We start from the raw sequence: 23,609 nt of genomic DNA on the forward strand, positions 1-23,609 counted from the left end.
GACCCCCCTCTTTCTCAAGTATTTTTTGTACCCATTATCAGACTTGTGATGGTCAAGTACCATGTGTGACTTCTTTGGCTTTTTGCATGCTGATGGATTTTGCATGCTTGTTACCTCATTTTTATACCCTGGTGAAACAGGATGGAATGACACAATGCAGTTCCTTTAGACTGAAATTACCTGAATTTAGTTAAACTGTATTTCCCAATAGTAAACCGTATTTCAGAAGTATTCTGACTCCCTAATATGAAAAACAAATATATAAACCAAGCTGTGTGCGAACACACAATACAGCAACTAAGGTCAAAGTCATTTCGTCTTTTCTATTCGTGCAGGAAAAAAGGGCATCTGCTCATAGCTGCGCACCGTTGTAGCTGCATACAGGGTTGTGCATTCAGGGCCTTCAGTAGTTTTAAAGGCCTGTTGATTTTATAGGCTCCCGCATGCCATTATTATGGCTTCCTTCCTGTGATGTCAGAGTTTGTTAATGAGAGAGGAAGGAGAAAATAAGAGACGAGGAGCAGATGCATAAAACTGCGGCGTAGTCTGCCTTTGGAAAAAAGTGGTACTTCCCAGTTTAGTTTGCCTGTGGTAACCTGAGAACATAATTACACAACCGACAGCCTTCTCCTCTCAACCTGGCCCCAGACACAAAGGCACACACCCAGTTTAATTGATTAAGAGAGAAAATACTATTTTGGTGGTAATTGTTAGCCTATTAAAGGCAAATAAATAACATATTTGCTTACTGTGAGTTTGCTAAGTTGGGTTCAATGGACAGCTTTTTTATAATATACATTTTTGCTTCATTAAATGTGGAGTTGATATACTTTATTTTTCCAGTAAATGTATTTGCTTTCTGTACACAGACATGTCCATTTTGGAAATGAAAGGAAAAGTGGCACAGTGCTAAAATATAAACTAGCAAAGCAACTCTGACCCTGGGCTAACGTCCTTTGCCATATGGATTTCAATGATTTAAAAGCTATTTCATATAATCAAAATACCTTGCAATGTATCTATCTATGAATGTATGTGCAATTGTAAGTCCAGCGGTATATATCATGTCAGGTAAATTGTCTAATTGCTTCTGTTCAAAACCAAAATCTTGAAAATACACTTGCCTCCCTTGATTAACTCTGTCTTAGATGTTGCCATCACACCCAATGCTAAATAAATGAAGTGCCTTTGCCAATTCGGCAAGCACACCCATCTCATCATGACTTCTGCGGTCATTTTAACTATGAAACAGTCCTACTGTTGGCCACTTCACCGGATTGCAACAATTGATCGATCCCTTCCGTTCCAAAATAGGAGGTCCAAAACTAATGCCATAAATTGACAGCATTTGTTCATTGTGTAACTCATAAATGTACAGGCAGTATATATTGTAAACCTATTTTGCTAATGGACATCAAACATAAAACTGAAAAATGAAATTTGGAAAGCTCAGTAGCGAAAGGCCCAGCAGAAAAGAGTCGTGGAAAAGCTGTAGCATTTTTAAGAGTGTTTGTTTTTCTTAATCCACACACAGCATGTTTTATTGTTCAGGATTGACCTGCTACCCATATTTAGTAGACGTAGCCATCTTATCATATCATCTAGCCATTTATTACATAATGCATTCATATAATACTTCCTTTTTACTGGAACTGCCTTTAAAAGTCCTGTTCAGCCCCTGGTTTGTCTTCACTCACTGGTACACCAATCATAGAAATGTAGTCATATAACCATTGAGGAAAAGAAAATACAATTTAACAAGACGTGAAGTTTAAGTTTAAAGTTTAATAGAACACCAACTCCTTTATCAAACATTCAACCGGGTGCCAGGACCGCCAGAAAAAAACACCAATCCTGTGTTTATTTTAGTATTATTTTTAATTTTGGCATTTCTTTGTTTGCATTTATATTAGGCAAAGTGCATCTTATTTTCTTTTTCTCATCAACACATTGCACAATACATAAATAATGATGCATATAAAACGTCTTCATATTTACAAGTAATAATATATTTATATATAACATAAAATACATTTAAATTTTTTGTTTCACTTAGTTAAATTTTAGTCATTTATTGAACAGCTGATTGGGGTTTGCCTGTATTTTACTTCCGAAACCCCTGCTCACAAAAAAGAATGCAACCACGAAACAGCAGGGGGATAAGTCCGGGGAGCCCTGGGGGAAGGAGCCTGCCGCTATCGGTTATTGAAGATAACCTCCAGCCAGCAGGGGCAGCTGCTGATGAACTGTCTGGTGTAGCACTGCCCCCAGCCCTTCACGAAGCTGATCTGTACAGTGAAGCCGGTGCGCGGCTGCTGGGTGAACTCGTGATCGTTGGGCCTCCGCAGGCTGTGCGCCTTCTGGTAGTCGAAGGCCTTGATGGAGAACCCGGGGAACACCTTGTGCACCAGCAGCGTCCGCGAGTCGGGATTGTCCAGTGTGGCCGACTTGATGAAGATGGGGTAGCGGCTGCGGTTGTACACCCACACCCCGTCCCGCTCCCGGGTCAGCTGGACGCCGTAGCCGATCTTGCTGCGCACCATCTGCACCAGCTGGCTCTTGTTGTCGGAGCTGAGCTGCCCGAGGCAGAAGCCGTTCCCCTGAGGTAGGTCGTAGAAGATGTCCAGGGATGGCTCCTGGACCGAGTAGAGGCGCCCGACGCGTGTCTTCTCCTCCCAGTATGCCACCACGCACCAGTGCGCGCGCTCCCCCGACTCCTGAAGAGCTTGAGAATCTAGAGAGAGAGAGAGAGAGAGGAGCAGCAGGGTTAACACACCAGCCATAACACACGGACGAGACACAAACACCATTAGGTGTAATGAATAACTCCGTAGGAGACGGGTTTAGAAGGACAGTCCAAATACAGAGCCGTGCTACGTCCGCCAAAGAGCAGGCTCGTAAGGAACGACTCCCCCAAACGCAGGCCAGGGGCTGCGCAAGACAGCGCTGTAGACATGGGAACACAAAAATATTTATCGTACATTTTTTAATTCTTTCCTTTCGCAGAGGGGTTTTTTTTTGTAAGGAGAAATGCTCAGGAGCCAGACTAGGATCTCTTTCTTAGAGGCTGGGCCCGGCAATAAGGACTTCTGACGCATAACCTTTAACCAGCTACAGTTTACCACCTCGACTATTCAAGTGGAGCTTTTGTTTCCTCTCATATACAATGTCCAGGAGGACCTCTGGCCTATGTGCACAAACAATGCTCGCATCCTTAATTTTGGCATCCAAGAAAACGGAGAAGGAATTCCTGGAATCTGCACAAGAAAAGCAGCCCAAGACAGCAGAAGGCACACAGCCATCCGACTGTGTTTACATAAGCTTTAATGCTTATCTTCTGTCTGGCTTTTTTATTTTTGTTGCAGGCCAGTTAACAATGTTCTGACGTCAAGTACACTATAAATCTGTCCCAATCATTGTTTTATGGCAGGTCACCTCATTCTACAACAGGAAATCATAAGTAATAGTTTTAATATTTCTGGGGGGAGCAGAATTGTCTTAATTCTAGGCAGGTCTAGTTGCGTAATGATTTTCTGTTGCATATTGCGTAAAATAGTTTTTGGTTTGGGGAAAAACAGAGACAGACCATCAACAATACTGCTTCAACAATGAGGGTGAGCACAATGCTCACGAGGGTATTTTGTCTAGGGTGCACGCATTTCTCTATCAAGAGGTTTACGTCCTCAAATCCCAAGACCAGCAACAACCAAAACAGGAGGTAGAGGGGCACTCCTTAGGTAGAGAATGAGAACCCTGAACACATAACATCACGGACCCATAAACAAATTATTATCTCACTGTACAGCACTGTCTAGTGTGTGTGTGTGTGTGTGTGTGTGTGTGTGTGTTACACACATAGCAATGTGCTACAGAGATAAGAATTTACCTTTTAACCTAAGTTCTTGCGTTTCAGCGAGTGTTACGAATGCTCTGGTAGCGAGCTGCTTTCTTCCCCTTCGCGTGCCCCAAGCCTCCCTCCCTCCATATCTCTATCCCACAGAAATCTGGCAGGCCCTCCGCAAACCAGACCCGGAGAGGGGAGGGGGGCGAGCGAGGGGAGGGAGGGCAACAAAGGGGACTCGCAGACGCCCGATTGGACCGTTTCTCCACATATCAACTTCCTCCTTTCTTTAAGCCCTCGTCGCTTTTAATTCTACAACGGCCTCAATAAGAAAGTGAGTAACAACAACAGCTACAAAGCTCCAGAGAGAGAGAGAGTGCACACATCTCCACGGCAGACATACGAGGGGTCCGCGCTGGAGGGGCGCGGGAAAGGCTTGAAACGTTTTTAAGCGTTTGTCACGTCAAAAACAACAAAATGGTGCAGGATCCCTGAGTGCTGTTTAGCTGTTTTCCCTCCCCCCCTCTCTTTGCCTTTCATGTTTACGGGACGCCAACTACACCCAGTAATTTAGCCCACGTCGGCAGAGGGAACTGTTCAGTTATGTTAATTGTGCAGTATCTCAGCAAGTCTCTTAAAGCTGCAGTGGCCTGTTATTAAAGAAGGATCCTGCGTTCATTAAAAGGTGGAAAGGGGAACAAGATAACAAGAGCAGAAGAAATGTTTTTTTTTGTTTTTTTTCCCCCCATAAAGCAACAGGCAGAACATTTTACTTTGAAGTCAACAAACACAGGACCTGTAGAATTAACGCTAATCCGCGCTGCCTGAACTTTCAGAAAACGAAAAAAACTTTAGCGAAGGTATTTCCATAAAACAAACACGCCTGGAAACAGACAGTTAAAAAAAAGCAGAACAAAAAGAGACGAGTCCGTCGTCTCCCTGCGTCAGCCCAGTTGCCATAGCGTTAATATCCTCTTTGTTCCAGACGCTTCCACGGGCTGTTTCTGCGAGCTCACCTGTAGATCCCGCGCTGTTTGTTATTACTCAGGAGAGGTGTCTCGGAGTCTGGGGGTCATTACACGGCTACCTGTCAGAACTTGTCACGCGCAGCCCCGAGGGGGGGTAGGCCTTCGTCAGCCGGCTCCCTGCCCTTTTAACAGCAGAGACGGGGGGGCCCCTGCAGTGTCTCCCTGTCTCCTGCCCCCCCCCGGCCGTTTCCCAGAGCTGCCAGACGCCACGCTGAGAGGCGCGAGCGGCCCTGTCGTGGGCCGGGCCCGTCTGGGCCGGCGTTGCCGGGTCGCACGCGGTCTGGCGCTGCGGGTCGCCGTGACGGGGCAGCTGACAGGCTATTTTAGCCGCGGCCCGCCCCGCCCCGCCGGCGTTTCTGACGACAGCGGCATTCCGCAGTAACCGCGTTAGATAAGATTGTTACCCCGGGAGGGAGCCGGCCGTCTGCACACCGATGTCAGCGAGGCTAACCCGACCCCGTCCGCGCCGAACGTGCGGAGGCATACCGGGGCGAGACGCGCGGGAGAGGGGCCTTCGGGGCGCGAAACCACACAAAGGGTCAGCCTGTTCCGACGGCCGCCGTTTAGGGGCAGACAGTTTATAAAATGGGACCACGCACACGAAAACCTGACCGAATCACCTGCTGAGCATCAACGCCAGAGGTATTAAAGACGGACAGACAGCAGAGAGAAGAGTCTGGGTGCGGAGTCTGCCGTCGAAAAGCACTTATGTCCCTCCTGCGCTCCCGAGTGCAGCCGGTAATGAGGCTGTGGGAACGGCAGCCGGCGGCGCTGTGCGTCTCTCGCCCAGACGCCGGGGCTGATGGGACGGTGACGCGGCCTCACCCCAGCGCCCGGACTTCCTGCCCCAGACGCCACCGCGGCTCCCCCCCCCCCGGCAGAGCGGCGGTTTCCGTGTCTCGCGGGAGGTAGGTGGCCGACCGGCTCCATCCAGCCAACAGGCCTCTGGAAGTCTGAGACACGGCGGCCCCCGAGGGGCCGTTTTGGGCAGGGCCGGAGAACTCCGGGGCCGGCCAGCGGCGTCCCGGCGCCGGGTCTACTAATTTGGACGGCCGCCCACGTCGGGGCCCGCTAGCCCGCGGCGCTGTTTGTCCACGGTGCCGTCTGCAACGGGCCTGAGGGCTGGGGCGGGAAGGCTCCCAGGCCCCTCGACTGCACGGGCAGACCGCGGCTTCAGCAGCAGCACAACAGAGCAGACCCAGTTCTCTCTGTGGCACAGATACACCCAGCCTTTCCCGCAGCTGTTTCTCAACGGAGATTAACCGGGTGCCCTGGCCTCGGCCATCTGCTCCCTCCTCGCCGTTTCGTGGCTCCACTGGAGCTCTCTCCAATCCTGCACTGTTTTTCTGACACGTTCCGCATTCGCCAAATCATCGCTATTCTCTTTCACCCCCTCTTCTAAAAGACAAATGTCTGAAAAACGGTACAGGACATGCCTCGGACAACTCATCAAAGCACAGCTCCGGGGCGAACAGCGGTCAACGAAGCTGCTCTTGATTACAACACCATTTCTGAACTCTGTCTGGTATTGGAGAGCAAATACACGCGACTCCACAGCGCAGGCACGGGTAGAGAGAGGAGCTGTGGGTGAAGACACATATATATATATAACTGGATGAGGGTGAAGGCTAGTTGCTGACCAACAGCAGAACATCCTGTAAGTGTAAGTGTTCATCTCCACGTTCCCAGGGCTAACCCCGTGTACATCGGAGGTCGCTGCACACTGTCCTGAACGCTGCAACAGAAACCAGACCGAGATCTGCGCTACATTCTTCCAACATGCAGTAGAGTGCCTCACAAAAGTATGAAGAATTCACTTTCGTCATGAAAAAAGGCCCGGAAAACCCTCTGTGGGTATTATGTTCCTAGGAACAGCTAACGTTGCCTGTAGCGAAAACTGGGTTTCAATATGAAAACAACTCAGCGAAAAGGACTGCCACAACAGCCTGCGTGTAAATGTGAAGGCCCCCCCCCCCCCCCTCCCCCCGCGCCGTCTCTAGGCTCGTAATGGCTCCCCTCGTCTTTTATAAGCCGCGTATCCCAGCAGGCCGAGCGGCAGGATGAGCTGGGGCCGCTGAGGGGGCGGAGACGCGGCGCGCTCCAGAGGAGACGGCTCGCAGTCTGAAAAAGTTAATGATTACAGCCGTCTGACTCCGATCGGTACTATTCCTGGAAACCCCCCCCACACACTCACACACACGGCGGCTAAACAGAACACGCACTCCGGCAGACACACACGCACGCACAACTGCACAAGCACAGACATTCTGTTCCCATTTCACTTTGATTTGTGGTGACCAAAATGCCCGGGTAGTGATCTCCTCTCCCGAAGAAGAGCTGAGATTAAAGTAAACAGCCGTCTCCACTACGGCACACATAAACAGACAAAGATTTTAGGGAATAATTGATCGGGTTTTGTCCTGTTGTTCGGAGCCAGGCTCCCTAACAGTGCCAGCCTTTTCTTTCAGCTCTGCTCTAAACCCGAAAATGGCTACTCTCCCTCAGTCTCCCCCTTTGCCCCCCTCCTCTCTCCCTCCCTCCCTACCCAAAACACTGGAAATGATAACTTTGCCGGTGCCATTTGACTAGACTAATTGCAGTCTTGATGCTGAAAATATGCACTTAGACAGAATTATACAGAGTGCTGGAGTTTCCACAGCCAGTCTGGAGCTGGGAACGTCAAATTCACAGGGTTGGAGGTCATGGAAAAAATTACTTTTATTTATAAGTTGTCTTTCCAAGTACCTCCTGTATCATCCACTGACAATAACACACAGCAGTCGTTGAGGCAATATAAATTAAAACAACTATACAAATGGTAAAAAATAACTGTAAACAGATCTAGGCAGTCAACAAAACATCACTTTAACTGTTAAGACAAAACGAGAAAATCCGAGTTATTTTTGAGCGAATTTCAAAGAAAGAAAACGCATAATGGCAAAAGGACACGGGACAGCTTAACAACAATAAAAGCGTGTCAGTTTCATACAGAACGACCCCGCTGAATCACAAATGGATCCTTTCTAAAATAACAAGAGGCCTCCACCGCTCTCCTGTTGACTTTGTAGTTGAGAGCACAACTGCGGGTGTTTACGCGAGAGGGGCGGAGCTCCAGGTTATTATTCCACTATAAATATTGGCCTTTTCCAGAGGCTTTCAGCGACTCTGACAGCATATTCTTGAGAAGCATTCCCCAGCAATTAGCAAAGGTAAACTCTGTCAGTGTAAACACTCTGTGGCGGGCTGTGTCGTCCCGCAGCGGAGGGGAGAGTGCGTGACAGAGCCGCCATGTTCGCAGGGCCGGGTCCCCATAGGACAGCGGTGTGGGAGGAAGCCAGTTAATCAAGGAAATTGCTCATTAAGGAAGAAGCGTCGCATGAGGGGAGGACCACCGCTCGCTTCCCTTCATTCCAGACACTCTGAACGTGCCTTCTGTCTGATGAGCAACCATTTTTAAAACGCCAAAACAAAATGCTTCTTCAAATACATCCATCCATCCTTTATCTTAACCCGCTTATCCTGAACAGGGTCGCAGGGGGGCCGGAGCCTATCCCAGCATATGTTGGGCGAAAGGCAGGAATACACCCTGGACAGGTCGCCAGTCCATCGCAGGGCTTCTTGAAATACAGAGGAGCCATTTTGTTTTTGCCATTTTAAAAAAATGGGCTGAAACCATTGTCGTCCATTTACATTTTTCTATCAACTGTGAAAAATGATTCGGTAAAGTAAACTCAATTTCTACCATTCTGATTATTACCAATTGCAAAAAGAATTTTGATTGTATTGCCAAAAGTGTCTATAATGTCATCCACATTTGTCAAGGGTATCAACCTTTGTCACCATATTTGAGCTATTTAAAAGATAATAATCAAAATTCTCTTGGTACCGGCATTCAAATAACCCTCTGGCCCACACAAAAGACGTACATTCAGTGAGCACTTTATGAGGTATTTATTAGAGCTATTCTTTAGACTTATTTGTCTTCTGCTGCTGTAGCCTATCCACGTTGTGTGTTCAGAGATGCCTCCCACCCCACCCCCACCCCAGAAGCACACAGGGCCCCAGGTGAGAGGGCAGTTTGTCATTACCCCGCTTACGGTCACCGTCACACATTAAGAACAGCCCTGTGCCTCGAGTGACGCTGCTAGTAACGCCGTTTTTAATTCCGCTCTCAATGCTAACGGTTTCCCCTGCCCAGCCTGCAGTCCTGAGGGCTAGCCCAGTGCTAATGCCCACTCAGTGCTAACGGCTTTCCCTGCCCAGTCCTGAGGGCTAGCCCAGCGCTAATGCCCACTCAATGCTAACGGCTTTCCCTGCCCAGTCCTGAGGGCTAGCCCAGCGCTAATGCCCACTCAATGCTAACGGCTTTCCTTGCCCAGTCCTGAGGGCTAGCCCAGCGCTAATGCCCACTCAATGCTAACGGCTTTCCCTGCCCAGTCCTGAGGGCTAGCCCAGCGCTAATGCCCACTCAATGCTAACGGCTTTCCCTGCCCAGTCCTGAGGGCTAGCCCAGTGCTAATGCCCACTCAATGCTAACGGCTTTCCCTGCTCAGTCCTGAGGGCTAGCCCAGCGCTAATGCCCACTCAATGCTAACGGCTTTCCCTGCCCAGTGTTCCTGCGCACCGTGTGCAACTCCCATTGGCCACGGCAAGGAAACTGCAAGAGAGTCAATACGTGGGCCCCTTCCTACCCTCCCTGACTGTGTTATTATTCTAACACTACATCATCCTGACCGGGCCTCCTGGTCCACGCTTTCCTCCTGAGTGACAGAGAAAACAAATAGCAGGAAAAGAGAGAGAGAGAGAGAGAGAGGGGGGGGAGGGAGAGAGAGAGAGAGGGAGAGAGAGGGGGGGAGAGAGAGAGACGGGGAGAGGGAGCGAGAGAGGCGGGGAGAGAGAGAGAGAGAGAGGGGGGATGGAGAGAGAGAGAGAGAGGGAGAGAGAGAGAGAGAGGGGGGGGGTGGAGAGAGAGAGAGAGAGAGATGGGGAGAGGGAGAGAGAGAGAGAGAGACAGGGAGAGAGAGAGAGAGAGGGGGGATGGAGAGAGAGAGAGAGAGACAGGGAGAGAGAGAGAGAGAGGGGGGATGGAGAGAGAGAGAGAGACGGGGAGAGAGAGAGAGAGGGGGGGATGGAGAGAGAGAGAGAGAGGCAGGGAGAGGGAGAGAGGGGGGATGGAGAGAGAGGGAGAGGGAGAGAGAGAGGGAGAGAGAGTGCGATGGACGAGCGGGTGATGTCACCCGGAGAGCAGATACCAGGCTGCCTGCAGGATCCGGCCCGCCAGCACCGGCCACAGCGGCCGCGGCCAGAACAACCGCCTGCATTGTTCAGGACCCGGAATGTCAGGGATCTCCGTGGGAACCAGGCGCTGGTGCCTCCACCGGAGCCGGGCCTGGGAGGCCAAGGCGCTCCCCTCTGCAGCTCTCCCATAACGCTATTAATTATGATTATGATCAGCGCTATAGCTGCCACAACCCATCTCTGTCCGGACGGCGGGGCGTCGGGCAAGACGGTCCGCAAACCTCCGGACGACGAGCCGGAGAGGAGAGGAGAGGAGAGGAGAGGAGACGCATCGCAGAGCGACCATCGCCCGTTTCACGCCATCCCAGGACCGACGCAGCCCTGGCGCCCGGTCTGACTAAACTCACACGCCCAGGTTGAGAGGGCGTCGGCAACAGCAGCAAAGGGATGTTACATTAAAACCCCTCTGGCATCACATAAACAGCAGATCAAGCATATTCCCATCGCTGCCCGTTTGATCGCGCTCACACAAAGGGTTCTGTGCAACGCCGGTACCTTGGAGGAATGAGGAGTCACAATGACGGCCTTGTTTTCGGCCCTAGCCCCGGCCCCGGCTTTGCCAGGAGGCGCTCAGTTCTCCTCGGCCCTTCGGTGCGTAAACGCTGCCTTCCTGTTAGCGAAGGAATCCAGCCCCACCGAGGGAATTTTGAGGGCTATTAATATTGTCAAGGTTCAGCGGACGCATAGAAGGGAACTTGTTTTATTTCCTGGGAGCCGCGCTCCCATTGGCTCCGGTGTATCTGATGGAGAGGCCGAATAGTTTCAGCCTCACATAATCCTGCCTGGCCCGTTATGGTCAAAAACGCTTTTCCTCTTTTTTTTTTCTTTTTTTTTTTCTTTTCCCCCCTTCTTGCTGTTTTGCAAAATTTCAAGCAACATAATGACACTGGGTGGGGAAGCGAGAGCGGCCAAAAACCGAAATTAACTCCCAGCCAAGAGCCCCCGCTGGCCGCCGATTCTGGAGAGGAAAGGGAAAGTAATGAAAGATCGGCGCTCGGTGAACTGAGCAACAGCGCTGCGATACAAGCACAGAGGGCGGCCACTGCCCCTGCCTCCTTTCTCCTCTCTTAACTCTGGAGTGAAAACGCGGAGAAACGCGTCCTGCGCGACCCACCGAGCTCTCTCTGCCGCGGCGGCCATCTCTCCGGCTCCTCCGAATCCGCCCTCCCTCAAGTTTTCTTTTCCGCTTCAAACGGGGCCCCCCCCCCCCCCCCGCCGGCTCGGCTGCGCAGACCTTTTTCCTCAAAGACATGATGTCATTTCCTGTCTTACCCTTCCCTTTTCTGTTAACCCAAATAACCCAGGACCGCGGGCCCGCACGATCGCCGCGGGTTTGTTTGGCTTCACCTCCCCATTGTTGGAGGAATGTGAGGTGACGGAGATATGAGGCGCGGGGCGGGGGACGGGGGACGGGGGGACGTCCGTCTGTTTGGGCTCTGGGGACCCGGCGCGGGACGGACACCGACGGGGGCCAGCGTTTGAAGAGCCGGGGAGGCGGCTCTGCGCAGGAATGCAGACGGGAGACGGGTTTTCTGCACGGAGCTGTGGCAGGAGACCGGCTGGACGGCCCGGTGAGAGAGCGTGGAGGATCCCCCCCCCCCCCCCCCCTCCCGAAACGTTACACGGCAGACGGGCCGTTAGCGCGGGCTCCACGCCGCAGGGGCCTGCGGTTTAATAATACGCCCCCGGCCTAAATTTACCCGGCAGAGGAAGCGGCTCGGTGACCGTAGGCTGTCAGCCAGGCCCCGCGCCGTCATTCAATCCCGTCTGAGAGCGGCGGCTTCTCTTACCGCGGCACCCCCGGGTCACTTCCAGACGGCACCAGCAGGCATTCCACCTTCGTCTTCGTCTTCCTCCCCCCCCCCCCGCCCCCCCGCAGTGAGACTCCTGAGCTCACAGAGGGCCTGACCCACAAGCCCACCCACATTCCCCAGTCCAGCCGGGCCCGAAAGCTCACTCAGAACTCAGCGCGCTGCTCACCACCGCCCCCGATGGGCGTGTCCGCCCTCCCCGGCCCTGTGCCAATCAACCACAGCCCACTGCGCGCAGCCAATCAGGACGGAGAGGGAAATGCACTGATGTAAAATAGGGCGCTCCTTCGAGAGGGGGGGGAGGGGGGGGTCGTTTCCTGAATCATAAACATGTCACACAGCAGCTCTCCATGGCCCCACTATACATGGGAATGTGTGCCAAAATATTTATGCGCGCTATTAAATTGGGCCAAGTAGTTATGCGGACACGGATACAGGCACGTAGATTCGAGAAAGCACTTCAAAACTCCCTCCTTTTGCGCCCCTCGTGACAAAGGGGACGCGCAGTTAAGGGGACGCGTGAACAGAGACGCACGCAGAGGCCTCGAATCCGCACTCAACGAAAGTCAAAACATTTTCTGAGAAACGCAGTATCCCCCCCCCACACACCCAGAGTCCTTTTTTTTTTTTTTTTTTTTTTTTTTAAGAGGCCCTCCTCCTTCGCTGGCCTGCGCTAACCAGCCCACGCTGGCAGGAGAAGAAAGCGTCTGCCAGGAAAGGCCAAGAGCGAGAGGAGGAACTGGAACCGGGAGAGCGGGGCCAAGAGCTACAGAAGGGGAGAGCGGCCAAGCTGCAGTCTCCATCGCAGGCTCGCCGGCCAGCCTGCATTCAGCTCCAGGCAGATGATGTGTGAGAGGCTTTAGCTCTGCTAGTCTGGCAGGCGGCCTAGTTCGCATTAAAGCCTGTCACTGTCACGTCGAGGTTAACTCTTAATAACCTCGCTTTCCAGGACAGGGGCGAGGTCTGTGGCCCGGTAATCCCAAACTGACCGTGGGGTTTTTTTTTCTTCTTCTTCCCTTCGGTGCTCACCCGAAGGCTGCTGCTCAACTTGCATGTACATATTTTTATTCAAAATATTTCATTCAACCATCGGCCAAAATGCTGCTTAACTGAACTACTATTATTGCATTTTCAGAACAGTCAAACTACTCCTGAACTGCGAGATTATGGCCTTCTGCAGATGATTTAATTAATGGTTACTATCTGCCTCATAGGAAGGCAAACACTCCGCTCCACTTCCATTTATAAGAGAGGTCTACTTTCATTTCGCAGTCACTTTCCACATGGCAGCAGTGGCCACGTACTTTGTTTATTTCTTTGATTTGAACAGAGCCGTGCCGTCACGTAACTTCAGAAAAATGTATAACGATCGTCACACGTCAATGTTGAAGAAGGCAAACAACCAGATCGTTATAGGGGACAACAAATCTGTTTTTATTGCAGTAATTGCGTATGTGCGAGTTTGAGTGTGTGTGTGTGTGTGTGTGTGTGTGTGTGTGTGTGTGAGTGTGTGTGTGTGTGAGTGCGTGCATGTGTGTGTGAGTGTATGTGTGTGTGTGTGTGTGAGTGTATGTGTGTACAACCACCACTACTTCATAATCCTGCCCCTGCCCCTCCACCAACCCACCCACCCACCCACCCCCGCACCACCCTTCTGTAAATACGTCTGGAGCACAACATAAAAAGGGCAGAGTGAGTGAATTAAAAGGTCAGCTCGGAGCCTCCAGGAGGAACATGCTTCTCTTGTGAGAGCCCCAGAGGGACCCAGGTTTTCTTCCCTTGCCAGAGAAATCAAGCCCCAGGCAGCGAGCCTCCCTCCCTCACAAGCCCCATTCACCATTCCGGCTCACCGCGGACCAGACCCAGCCAGGAAGGAACACGGGGAGGGGGGGGGGGGGGGGGGTGCATGTTTGGGAGGGGGGAGAGAGGGAGGGGGGGTTTGGCTGGGGAGCCGGGAAGGGAGGGGAGAGGGAACAGGGCTAGTTAGACTCCGGTCTACTATTTCATGTTTCGCACAGGATCTTAAAAATGTGCTCTTGGTTAGGACGCCGTAGTCATCCCGCCATTTCACAGCAGCGCCACAGCGGAGCGAGACGGCTTTAACGTCGGCGCTGGAGACAGAGACACCTTTCTTCCACCCCCACCCACCCCCGCACAAAAACGTCTGAGCAACAAAGGTCACAAGGACTACACTAGCAACTGGGTTTCCATTAAAATATGACACGACCCGAACACTGGACTACGTCAATATTTTTCTGATACATTCAAATGCTGGTTTACATTTAACTTCACATTTTGTACTTTTAAACAAAGAGTCCATAACCAACATTGCGTTGCTGCAGGGTCCCCTTCTCCGGCCAGATCTTAGAAGTCACAAATACCAGACTGCTGACCTCCCCCTGAAGCTAATGCCACTACCCCCTCTACTCAACAAAAGAAAAAAAATGGGTAGCACAAACCAACGGCCATAAAAAACTTAAAAGCTCCAGTAATGAGAAACATCTGTGTGGGAACGTCAAGAAGGAGACGGAGAGCTCTCCCGTTTTTTCTTTTCCCTGTTTTCCCTCTACTACCCCACATCATAAATAGCGTTTTATCAGGTCTTCAGAACCAGGAACGGCATGAAGGTGAGGCAGTGAGGAGATAATGAGGCAGGCCTAGCTCGACAGAGCTCCAACACTGCTCTCCCTCAGGCTACAGAACGTACCATCACCAGTAAAACCAGCTGTGAAGAGTTCAGGTAGCAGCACCTTCCCCGTTCGCTATCCTCCTCCCTCCCTGAGCTTTGCTCTCCGATTGCACCGCGAATATCCTGAGTTTGGGCCTTTGGGCGTTCAGCCCCTGGAGAGCTGAGCCGTCCTCTCATTTCCCAAACAAGGTTATTACACTAAATCAAAAGACAGCTTGTCAAAAGGGAGGCCAGGGAACAGCACGACTCACAAGAAGCACAGTGATCCCAAGCTATGTAGCCGACAAGCAAACGTCGCGATTTTGATCAAAACGGGATGTTAAAGAAATCGGGAATTTGCCTCGATTCGCTTCAAAGAAACACCAGTCGTGCACCAGCACCCAAAACTTGTGTGTTTAATGATATTCCTCCATCTGAACTCATCACTGTCAAGTCTACCGTTTTCTTCTGCCAGGGTCAAAGCCAGTGTGCTGTGTGCTAAAATGCTAATCCGATCCATCTACTTCAGAGTTGCTGTTTAAAAAAAAAAAAAAAAAAAAAAAAAAAAAGAAGATAAAAGACATCCTTGATTTTTCCATGTTGAAAAAAGGCAGCAGGCGTGGCACATGGAGGATCAACACTAAGCTTTAACCCCAGGGCCATCAGAGCCTGTCACCTACACCTCCACCACAGAACACCCCGACTGGCCTTCCTCAGAAAGAGAGATCCATTTCACATGCGACGGAATATTAAATAAAAAGCAGAAACTTCAGTAATGGAAAATTAAGAAAGATGCCAAAGAAAAAAGGAGAAGAATATTGCAATTTTCTTACAGAAACCACACCATGTGTTCCGGCTTTTCTCCTATGCTATGAGAACTAGGATGACGGTTTTCCAAAAAAACTTCTTTGCATGTTCTCGGGATCATCCGAGGTTTATGGAAGCACACGATCCACAACATATCTGCAGCCTACCATGTTCCTCCAGCACAGGACACATGGCATTACTCTCCATCAAATTCATCCTGAGACCAGCAGCAGAACACACTGAATGTTCAACAGTCCATGCCTCCATCAGGGCAGGGTACACAGCACCATATTCATCACAAAAAATCTCCCCCTTGAATTTTGGGCTCATGTGCGACGTACGCTAAAGCAAACATACGTTTTTTTTTTCTGTTAGGAATGCATTAAACAAACTTTTATAAAAAAATAAAAAATAAACGGAAAGGGAGAATACAAGAGCTCTTGTTCCAAGGCCCCCCGAGGACTTTGTGAGGATATCTGCGATAAGAAAATGCCTCCGCCGTTTCTGCCAGTTTTCGGCGGAAATTGCCAGTGACAAGCGGAGCCCCCCCCCCCCAAACATCCAAAACAGCGAGTGTACGGGGGCGCTGCTCACCTGAGAGCCCCACAGGGGCGGAGCAGTTGGTTCCCCCAGTTTCAGTGGAAGAAGGCACAGAGTCGGGAGAATCTGCAGGGAGAGGGAGAGAGAGAAAGCAGGAGGGTCATTTAAACAGCCAGGGGCCTCGTAGTCCGGCCGTGCCATCGATGCTCCATGAAGACGCTGAACGGAGACAATCCGCAGTGACCTCGACCCGTGGGATGTGCACTGCGGTTATAGCCGTGGAGTAAAAAAAAAAAAAAAAGGCTTACATAAATTGGTTTTTGTCGACGAGAAAACGCTGCTCATTCACTCCTTGATTTTTAGAAATACTGCAAAGTGCTTACTGGGTCTACTGGGCTTATGAAGCTTATGAGTGAATGTAGCTCATTCACTGACTCGCTGAAATAACTGACGTGGCTAAGAGCTCGCTCTAAAATGGAGGTCTGGGAAAGCCACCAGATAGGAAGTCCGTGTGGTCTTTGTGGGAGTGCAATCCCACAACACTTTATCCTGGCAGTACCTCCCAAGGAAAACTCTCCCGACAAGGGACCACCGCATAGGAGAACATGAGACCCTGATATTGACCGTCACACACACATCGCTCCCTTCCCTGCAGAAGCATTGCACATCCTGAGGGAGTCAATGGGAGGCCACTTTTCCATCAGCCTCAAAATTCTCATCAAGCACCACTCCCCATCCCTGAAGACTGAGACTATAGCCACTTACGAAGGCAACCGAATCATCCCCGACACGGACAGAAACCAGTCAGCCAATGGCATTTTCCCTTTTCTTTCCCCTCACAAGGTACAGTTCCGAATAAATAAACAGCATCAAGAGAAAAGGGACCAAAAACATGCCTTACCACGCTTATCAGCACAGCATGTCACCCCTTAATAGGAATATACAGTTTAGCAGGATACACTTAATCAAACCAAAAACAATGCGAACGACGGGAAATGGTCTCAGCCTTGAAAACTGTATACAGCAAATTTTCTTAATGGCAAGCTAGTGGACAGAGGAAACTCTCTCTTTCTCGCTCCCTCTCTCTCTCTCTCTGCCACGTTTAACCCCGTGTTCTCATTAGTGTTATAGCAACACTGCCGTAGCTAACTGCCCTCGCACTGTTACTGCAAGGCAGCTGGCTTAAGACATGGCTTGTGACAAATCCGATTGGCTTCTCCGTGTTTGTTGTGTGTTTGAACGCGGGCTAATGCAAAGAAACAAAACCGAAAAAGAAAAACCTTTTCCAAAAAAAAAAAATTAAAAATAGCTATATAATATAGGACTTATTAAACAGACTTTACAGAAAACAGGTCCCTTCAATAACTGAGCACATCAACAACCCCATTAGGGCCACAGAAGCATCATACTTTCAATCCATCTATATTTATGAAATGTTCGGGCCCTTTTTCTATGTTCCAAGGTCCAGTCCTCTCAGCTCCTGCAGAAACTACGAGCTCCTGACAGCTGGCCTGGCTCTACCCAGCGCCCAGCGCTGTGGTCATCGTAACGAGATGCATGGTCAAGCTCACGGCCCTTTGATTGGCTTCCAGCAGGCGGGCCTGGTTTCCTGGGCATGATTCACAGACCACGGGCCTGAGATGGGCTCTCCAGGCCAGGAGGAGGCAAACAGAGAAAGGGTTGGCTGAGGAGAGCCGGACTGTAGCTTCAGAAAGCTCATCATTTATTTTGCAGGGAGCAAAAGCAAACGTCTGTTTTCTGACAAGATGCTGACACGCTATCAGTCTTCGGCTACATGGAGAGATGAGAATTCACATGCTCTTCTGATTGATGCTTGCTGACATCTACCTCTGATATTACGTCCATACTTTTCCTCAGTTTATAGAAACAAGTCAGCAGGACATATTGTTCTTTGCTTCAAATCTATACCTCCACCATGTAAATCTATCATAAACATTTAGACAAATCACTATATAATCTTTCTCTACCTTTCAAGGAGTGTACAGTCCTACATAAACATCTTTCAAGGATGTTCAATCATCTTATAATACAAATGTGCGAGGTTTTTTTTTTCAGATTCCGCAACATAACATCTTACTGGACTTGTAAGCCATGAATGTGAATAAACCTTGGCCTCTCATCTCTCCACTCTATGTGGGCGAATCAATGTCAGCAGAAAATACTTTAAAGCTATAGGTGTTTGCAGGGGATATCTATTCTCACGCCTCTATGACTTGACCAACACACTCAAGTAAATGACCTTTTGCGCAAAGTTATATTTTTCGCTCCCTGACACTCCCATTCAAAAGAGCCAGCGGACATGGAAGTCGGGAGACGCTATAACGCGGACGCCACAATGAGACGCACAAAGGTTTGACGCGCGGCAACGCGAATGTGAATTCTGCAGACGTGAACGGATTCCCCCCCGCAGACGGACGGAGCCCGCTAACAGAGCAGCGGTTTGTGACATCCAGGAGAAAACTTCCTCTCTCCTGCGACGGCGAACGGTGCCGCGCACAAAAGCAAAAGCGAGAGAGCCGCATTAATGATTTCCCCCGCTTGCCGCGCTCCATTGTCCTCTCAAACCGTGTTTTCTCTCTCCCTCTCTCCTGCCTGGCCCTGCAGTAACATGTATGAAAGTGCTCTCAGAATCACACACACACATACAGAGACAAATTACTTCCTTTCAGCGCACTGAAAGGAACTTTTCCCTTTTTTTCGAGAGCCGGTCGTCCGGGTTTTTTTTTTTTTTATGACATTTTCTCGTGTCTTTGTCGGCGTTGCAGACGTGTGGCGTTTGGGATTTTTTTTGGCACGTTCGTTCACATCGCTCATTGGGAGCGCCGCTCACAATCGCCCCCGGAAACACGGTAAACGGTTAATGGAGTCCGACGGGCATCCTCGCAGGAAACCGCTTCCCAAAATAAGTCTTCCTACGAACGCCAGACCGGCGATAAAGTCCTGATTCACATCGAGAGGAGTCACTCTCCCGAGCAGCGTACTCCACAACTGACTAATAATCCTGCTTGACTCACACATGAAGCAACGCTCCGACACGGCGTCGTGATCCACCAGGGTGGTTTTTATGGCCTAATTACATGTCTGAATCCAGTGATAAATAATAGTATCCCTGGTAGAAACATAGTATTGGCAAATACAGCAAGTTATTGCAGAAAAAAAAAAAACACACACACACAATTAAGGACCTAGTATTAATTCAAGCCCATAGCAAATTTTCAAAGATGCCTAAACTTATCTGTGAAAGAGAAAATTAGGAACACTTAGCAAAAATGTTTACCAATGAGTATTACAGGACAGGCTTTAGACTAGCGCATTTCATTTTTATTTGTCAGAAAATAAAATTGTGGAGATATTTCTATTTATAGTGTTGGATATAACCAGTAAGTAATATGTGTGTTTAGAAACAATTACGAGACAGATAAAGTATACCAAGGCTGAAAGAAAAGTGATCTTCACCTTTAAGAATATACCTTGCATATCTTTGGTACGACTATAATGACAATTGCAACTTCAAAAGAACATGACTTCACTGGCAGACAGGCACAGAACACACACACACACACACACACACACACTCAGACACACTCACACGCACACTCAAGACACACACAAATACACTCAGACACACACACACACTCAGACACACACACTCAGACACACACACACACACACACACACACACACACTCACACGCACACACACACACATACATACACACTCAGACACACACGCCCTAAAGTGACACTCCCCAAGTCTCCGCCATCTGCAGATTAATTCAACAGATAAAACACGGCTCCAAAAATCTTTCTGCCTCTCCCCGATGTGATCCACATTTCCCATTTCCTCTGACTCCACTCCCCCACACACCCCCTCCCGACAGCAGCGCCCGCCCCCCCCCCCCCATCCCCCGCCCCCCCCCCCCCCCCCCCCTATCCCCGGCCCCAGTGCTGTGCGCTTCAGTGCCAACGCTGTTTATCTGCCCTGCCAGGTCACCCGCCAGCCAAAAGTTTGTGCAGACAACCACTACAGAGCTGGTGCCAGCCTGGAATGGGCCTCGTCCCTGGCTGCTGACCATTCTATTACAGGCCCCTGGCAAGACAAGAGGCATTCTGACTGTCATAAATCAAAAGCTCTGATGGAGGATGCCCACCGGACAGAAACTGGCAAAATACATATGCAGGATGCAGGCACGGTGTATCACAACAGAGACCACAGCAATGCGCCACAAGGATCCGAGTTTGAAGCGCATTGTTGTTTGTTGGGAGTGTCAAAACAGATTTTAATGATCACTATATATTGTTTTGTTTTGCTTTTCAAAGTTACATCATCTCCGTAAATGCAAAACGTGAAAATAATGCCAATGTGTTAAGTGTTTTTACTGGTAAGTCAAAGTGGTACGGTGTATTGGATGTACTTATACTTAACACCAACAAGACTTGAAACTAATATGCAACGGTGTGGATTCAACAGTACCATAATCACATCAGAAAAGTGTTCCTAAAAAAAACAACCAACTAAAAACTTACCAGGTGGTTTAAGAAAGTCCATGGGGTATCGGGAGTAAGGAGGAGGGGGAGACTCTGAAATTAAAAAAAGAGAAAAGAATGGACCATGAGAACAGGGGAGATAGAAACTGACGATAACAGTTGGCATTCTTTTAGAAAACTGTTTGTCTTCGCTGCAAGGGTTGGAGGCAGGGCAGTGAGGCGGCGATTGCCTTGATATTTAGCAGTCAGATAAACAAGGGGGGCGCCTGGCGCCAGTCTCCCGGCTATCTGCGACTCTGGCTGCGTGATACGGGCCTCTTTCGGCAGAACTGAAGACGAACCAATTGCAGAGAACTACCACCTCGACTGAGACTATCCATAATCCATGGATCATTTTACATCGTGAACAATTTTTTTTTTTTTACAGAGAACCGTTTAAATGCTACGGTTGCTACTCGTTATATGCGTAGACGTAAGTGTTCATAAGGACAACACTTTTCGAATCAAATTGAAGCCAAGCCGTTTTCTTGTATAGTAATATTGTTTTCTAACACTTGAATGTATAGGGTGCCACGGCAGCTGCTATTTGCTATAGAGACTGGGATACAGAAATAAGTATCTCAGAAACAGAGGTATCGAAGTGTATTCATTCTATAGTGCACACGCAACAATGTAAATTAGTCTTAATGGTTTTCAGACGGAATCGTACACAAAAAACTTGAACGAAGTCTGTACACATATAGATAGGTTGCTAACTTACTTCAGAGACGGGGTGTCTCGACAACAAAGATTATTTCGAACGGGCAACATGCAGTGATAGCCATGCAGATAAAATAAATAAGTATATAAGGCTATACATAAAGAGGAAATATAAAGAACAGAAGACTTAAACATTAAAAATGCATTACGTTCAGGGAATTACACCTAAATAAGTAGCCTAAGGTTATGTAGGCTGCTTTAATGCCACTATCACTATTACTACTAGGCTACTATCTTTTTATAAAAACTCATAAATACAGTGGACTAGCCTAATTAACTCGAAATGTATTGCTTCGTTTTGAGAAATGAATTGTGTATTTAAAAACGTTTTAGCTTAAACCTTTTTATCGTTTTCATCTTTCTACCTATAGACTACCGGCTCAAAATATGTTTTTGTACATTTTGTAACCCAGCGCACATCCCTGCTGACCCATGGAGTGGGCTACACAGGAAGATGCGCAACGAACAACACTGCATTTTATCAATGTATTAAAAACTGAACTGTCAGATGACACACAGATATATGGAAATAACTATTGACTAGGTATCAACTTACCTAGTTCACAAAGCCTGCTCATGTGGTGCGGATTGCAGCAAACAAGTTCTGGGTTAATTTTCCCATAAGATTCACAGCAAGATAGCCTCTTTAATTCCGAGGAATGCCTGAGATCCGGCCACCTGAACACTTTGTAGAGCAGCAGAGGGAGGGAGTAAGAGTGCTGACCCAATTTGGAGTCCACTTTGCCCGGTAGGAGAAGACAGTGAGTCCTGGCACCCCCCTTGGACTCCACCGCTTGCAAAAGCGCCTCTAATTGTTTCTCTTTGATTTTTTTCAGTATCGAATGGGTCAGTGCTTTCAATTCAGCCTCCGTTCCAGGGTTAGATTTGGAAACCTTAGTCGATTTCCCCATGCAGCAGCCCCCGGATCCATGCGTTCGAGTATCCGTCTCCCCGTCGCCCTCGACGGGCGCGCGGCTCCTCCAGAGTCGCCGGACGAGCCCCGATCGTTTGGTCCTGAACATGCGGGACGAAAAGAGGGTTTCCCGGCTAAAAAACGAGCATGTTGTCCGCAAATCATGAAGAATCCGGGATCCGAGTCCAGGCAATGACAAGCAGCCTGAAATAATATTGCTGAGAAACTGGCGGTTGGAGCAGCAGGCACAATCTCTATCATACGCCAGTCTTTTATTTTAAAACCAAATCCCACAAAAACTTGGAAGATTCGATAAAAAAAAAACACTAGTACGGGTAGGTCACGTTCACATTAGACGCAACTAGCCTATTCGTTGGGTTAGCTAACAGAATTAATTTAAAATAAGGTGAACACAGATATTTGGATTTAAGATATTTATCAAAATCATACATCTACGCGTAAAATACAATTAAATGCAACAGCAGCATATGGGATTGGAGTACATTAGACCCAGAGACCGGAAATATTTTAGGTAATTATAACTATACAATGAATGCTACATTCATTCATGGTATTACTACAGAATGCTTTGATATAGGCTAAACACTGCTGTAAAATATTATTTACGCATAATGAACCATAAAATGTTGTAAAAAAAAAAAAAAAAAAGGTAAATTCTTTGAAGAAAAGTCACGGGAAAATGCACGCGGAATATATATCCATTCAAAGCCAAACTCGTCCTGATTTTCTTAAATGTAATCCACACAATCCTTGATCCGATTGCAAATATAACAGGTCTAACAAAGGCTGCTGTCTTGTCTGTGGGTTCTCTCTGGTCTTCGTCCAAGTATTATATCCGTCCGCCCGTCTTGTAATCATCAGCGTACATTTGATTTGTATTTTTGAGAAAACTACAAGATTCTTTCCAAACAAATCCAAAACGACCAAGCACAGGCTGACCCAGAGAAGTACTTCGCCTTCAGTAATCTCCCCGAACTGAATACTCGCGTTGCGAACACTACGCAGACCTTTAGATTTTGTCCTTTTACGAGTACTGCATCTTTCCGAGGATATGTCCTTATTTTTGTCTTATCCGACCTCTTCCTGCCTTAAGTTTCCGTGTGTGGGAAAACAGCAAGTTGTAGGCTATATCTGCGACGAGGTGATGCGATCTTCTTGAGAGGTCTGAGAGTGAAGTGAATTGACGAAGTGCATTGCCGTCTCTCGCTTGCTATCTACTGTCTTTGCTCTTAGCTGTGTCTCCAGTGCGCATTGGCGCGCCCCGTCACGTGGGTGTCTAGACACCCTGTCGCTTTAAAAAAAAAAAGTGATTGTGTTGCGCAAACAAGAGAGATCAAGTAGCTAACAGCCAGATAAATTGCGTGGTGTAGAAAAAGTTACATTCTAAGGAAATCAGTATTCAATTTATCAAACTT

The 23,609-nt window shown here is 48.8% G+C and overlaps 1 protein-coding gene across 1 annotated transcript; it reads right to left on the reverse strand.

The window, feature by feature from the left end:
- Window positions 1-1,765: 1,765 nt before the first annotated feature.
- Window positions 1,766-23,393, reverse strand: smad7 (SMAD family member 7). Its single transcript, XM_061215600.1, has 4 exons — window positions 21,817-23,393; window positions 20,541-20,594; window positions 16,048-16,119; window positions 1,766-2,734 (listed from the first exon to the last, which is right to left on the reverse strand). Exons 1-4 carry the CDS (start codon window positions 22,280-22,282, stop codon window positions 2,196-2,198), a joined length of 1,131 nt encoding a protein of 376 aa, XP_061071584.1. The 5' UTR covers window positions 22,283-23,393; the 3' UTR covers window positions 1,766-2,195.
- Window positions 23,394-23,609: the final 216 nt, after the last annotated feature.

This window comes from Conger conger, chromosome 12, assembly GCF_963514075.1.
Source record: "Conger conger chromosome 12, fConCon1.1, whole genome shotgun sequence".
Taxonomy (NCBI): domain Eukaryota; kingdom Metazoa; phylum Chordata; class Actinopteri; order Anguilliformes; family Congridae; genus Conger; species Conger conger.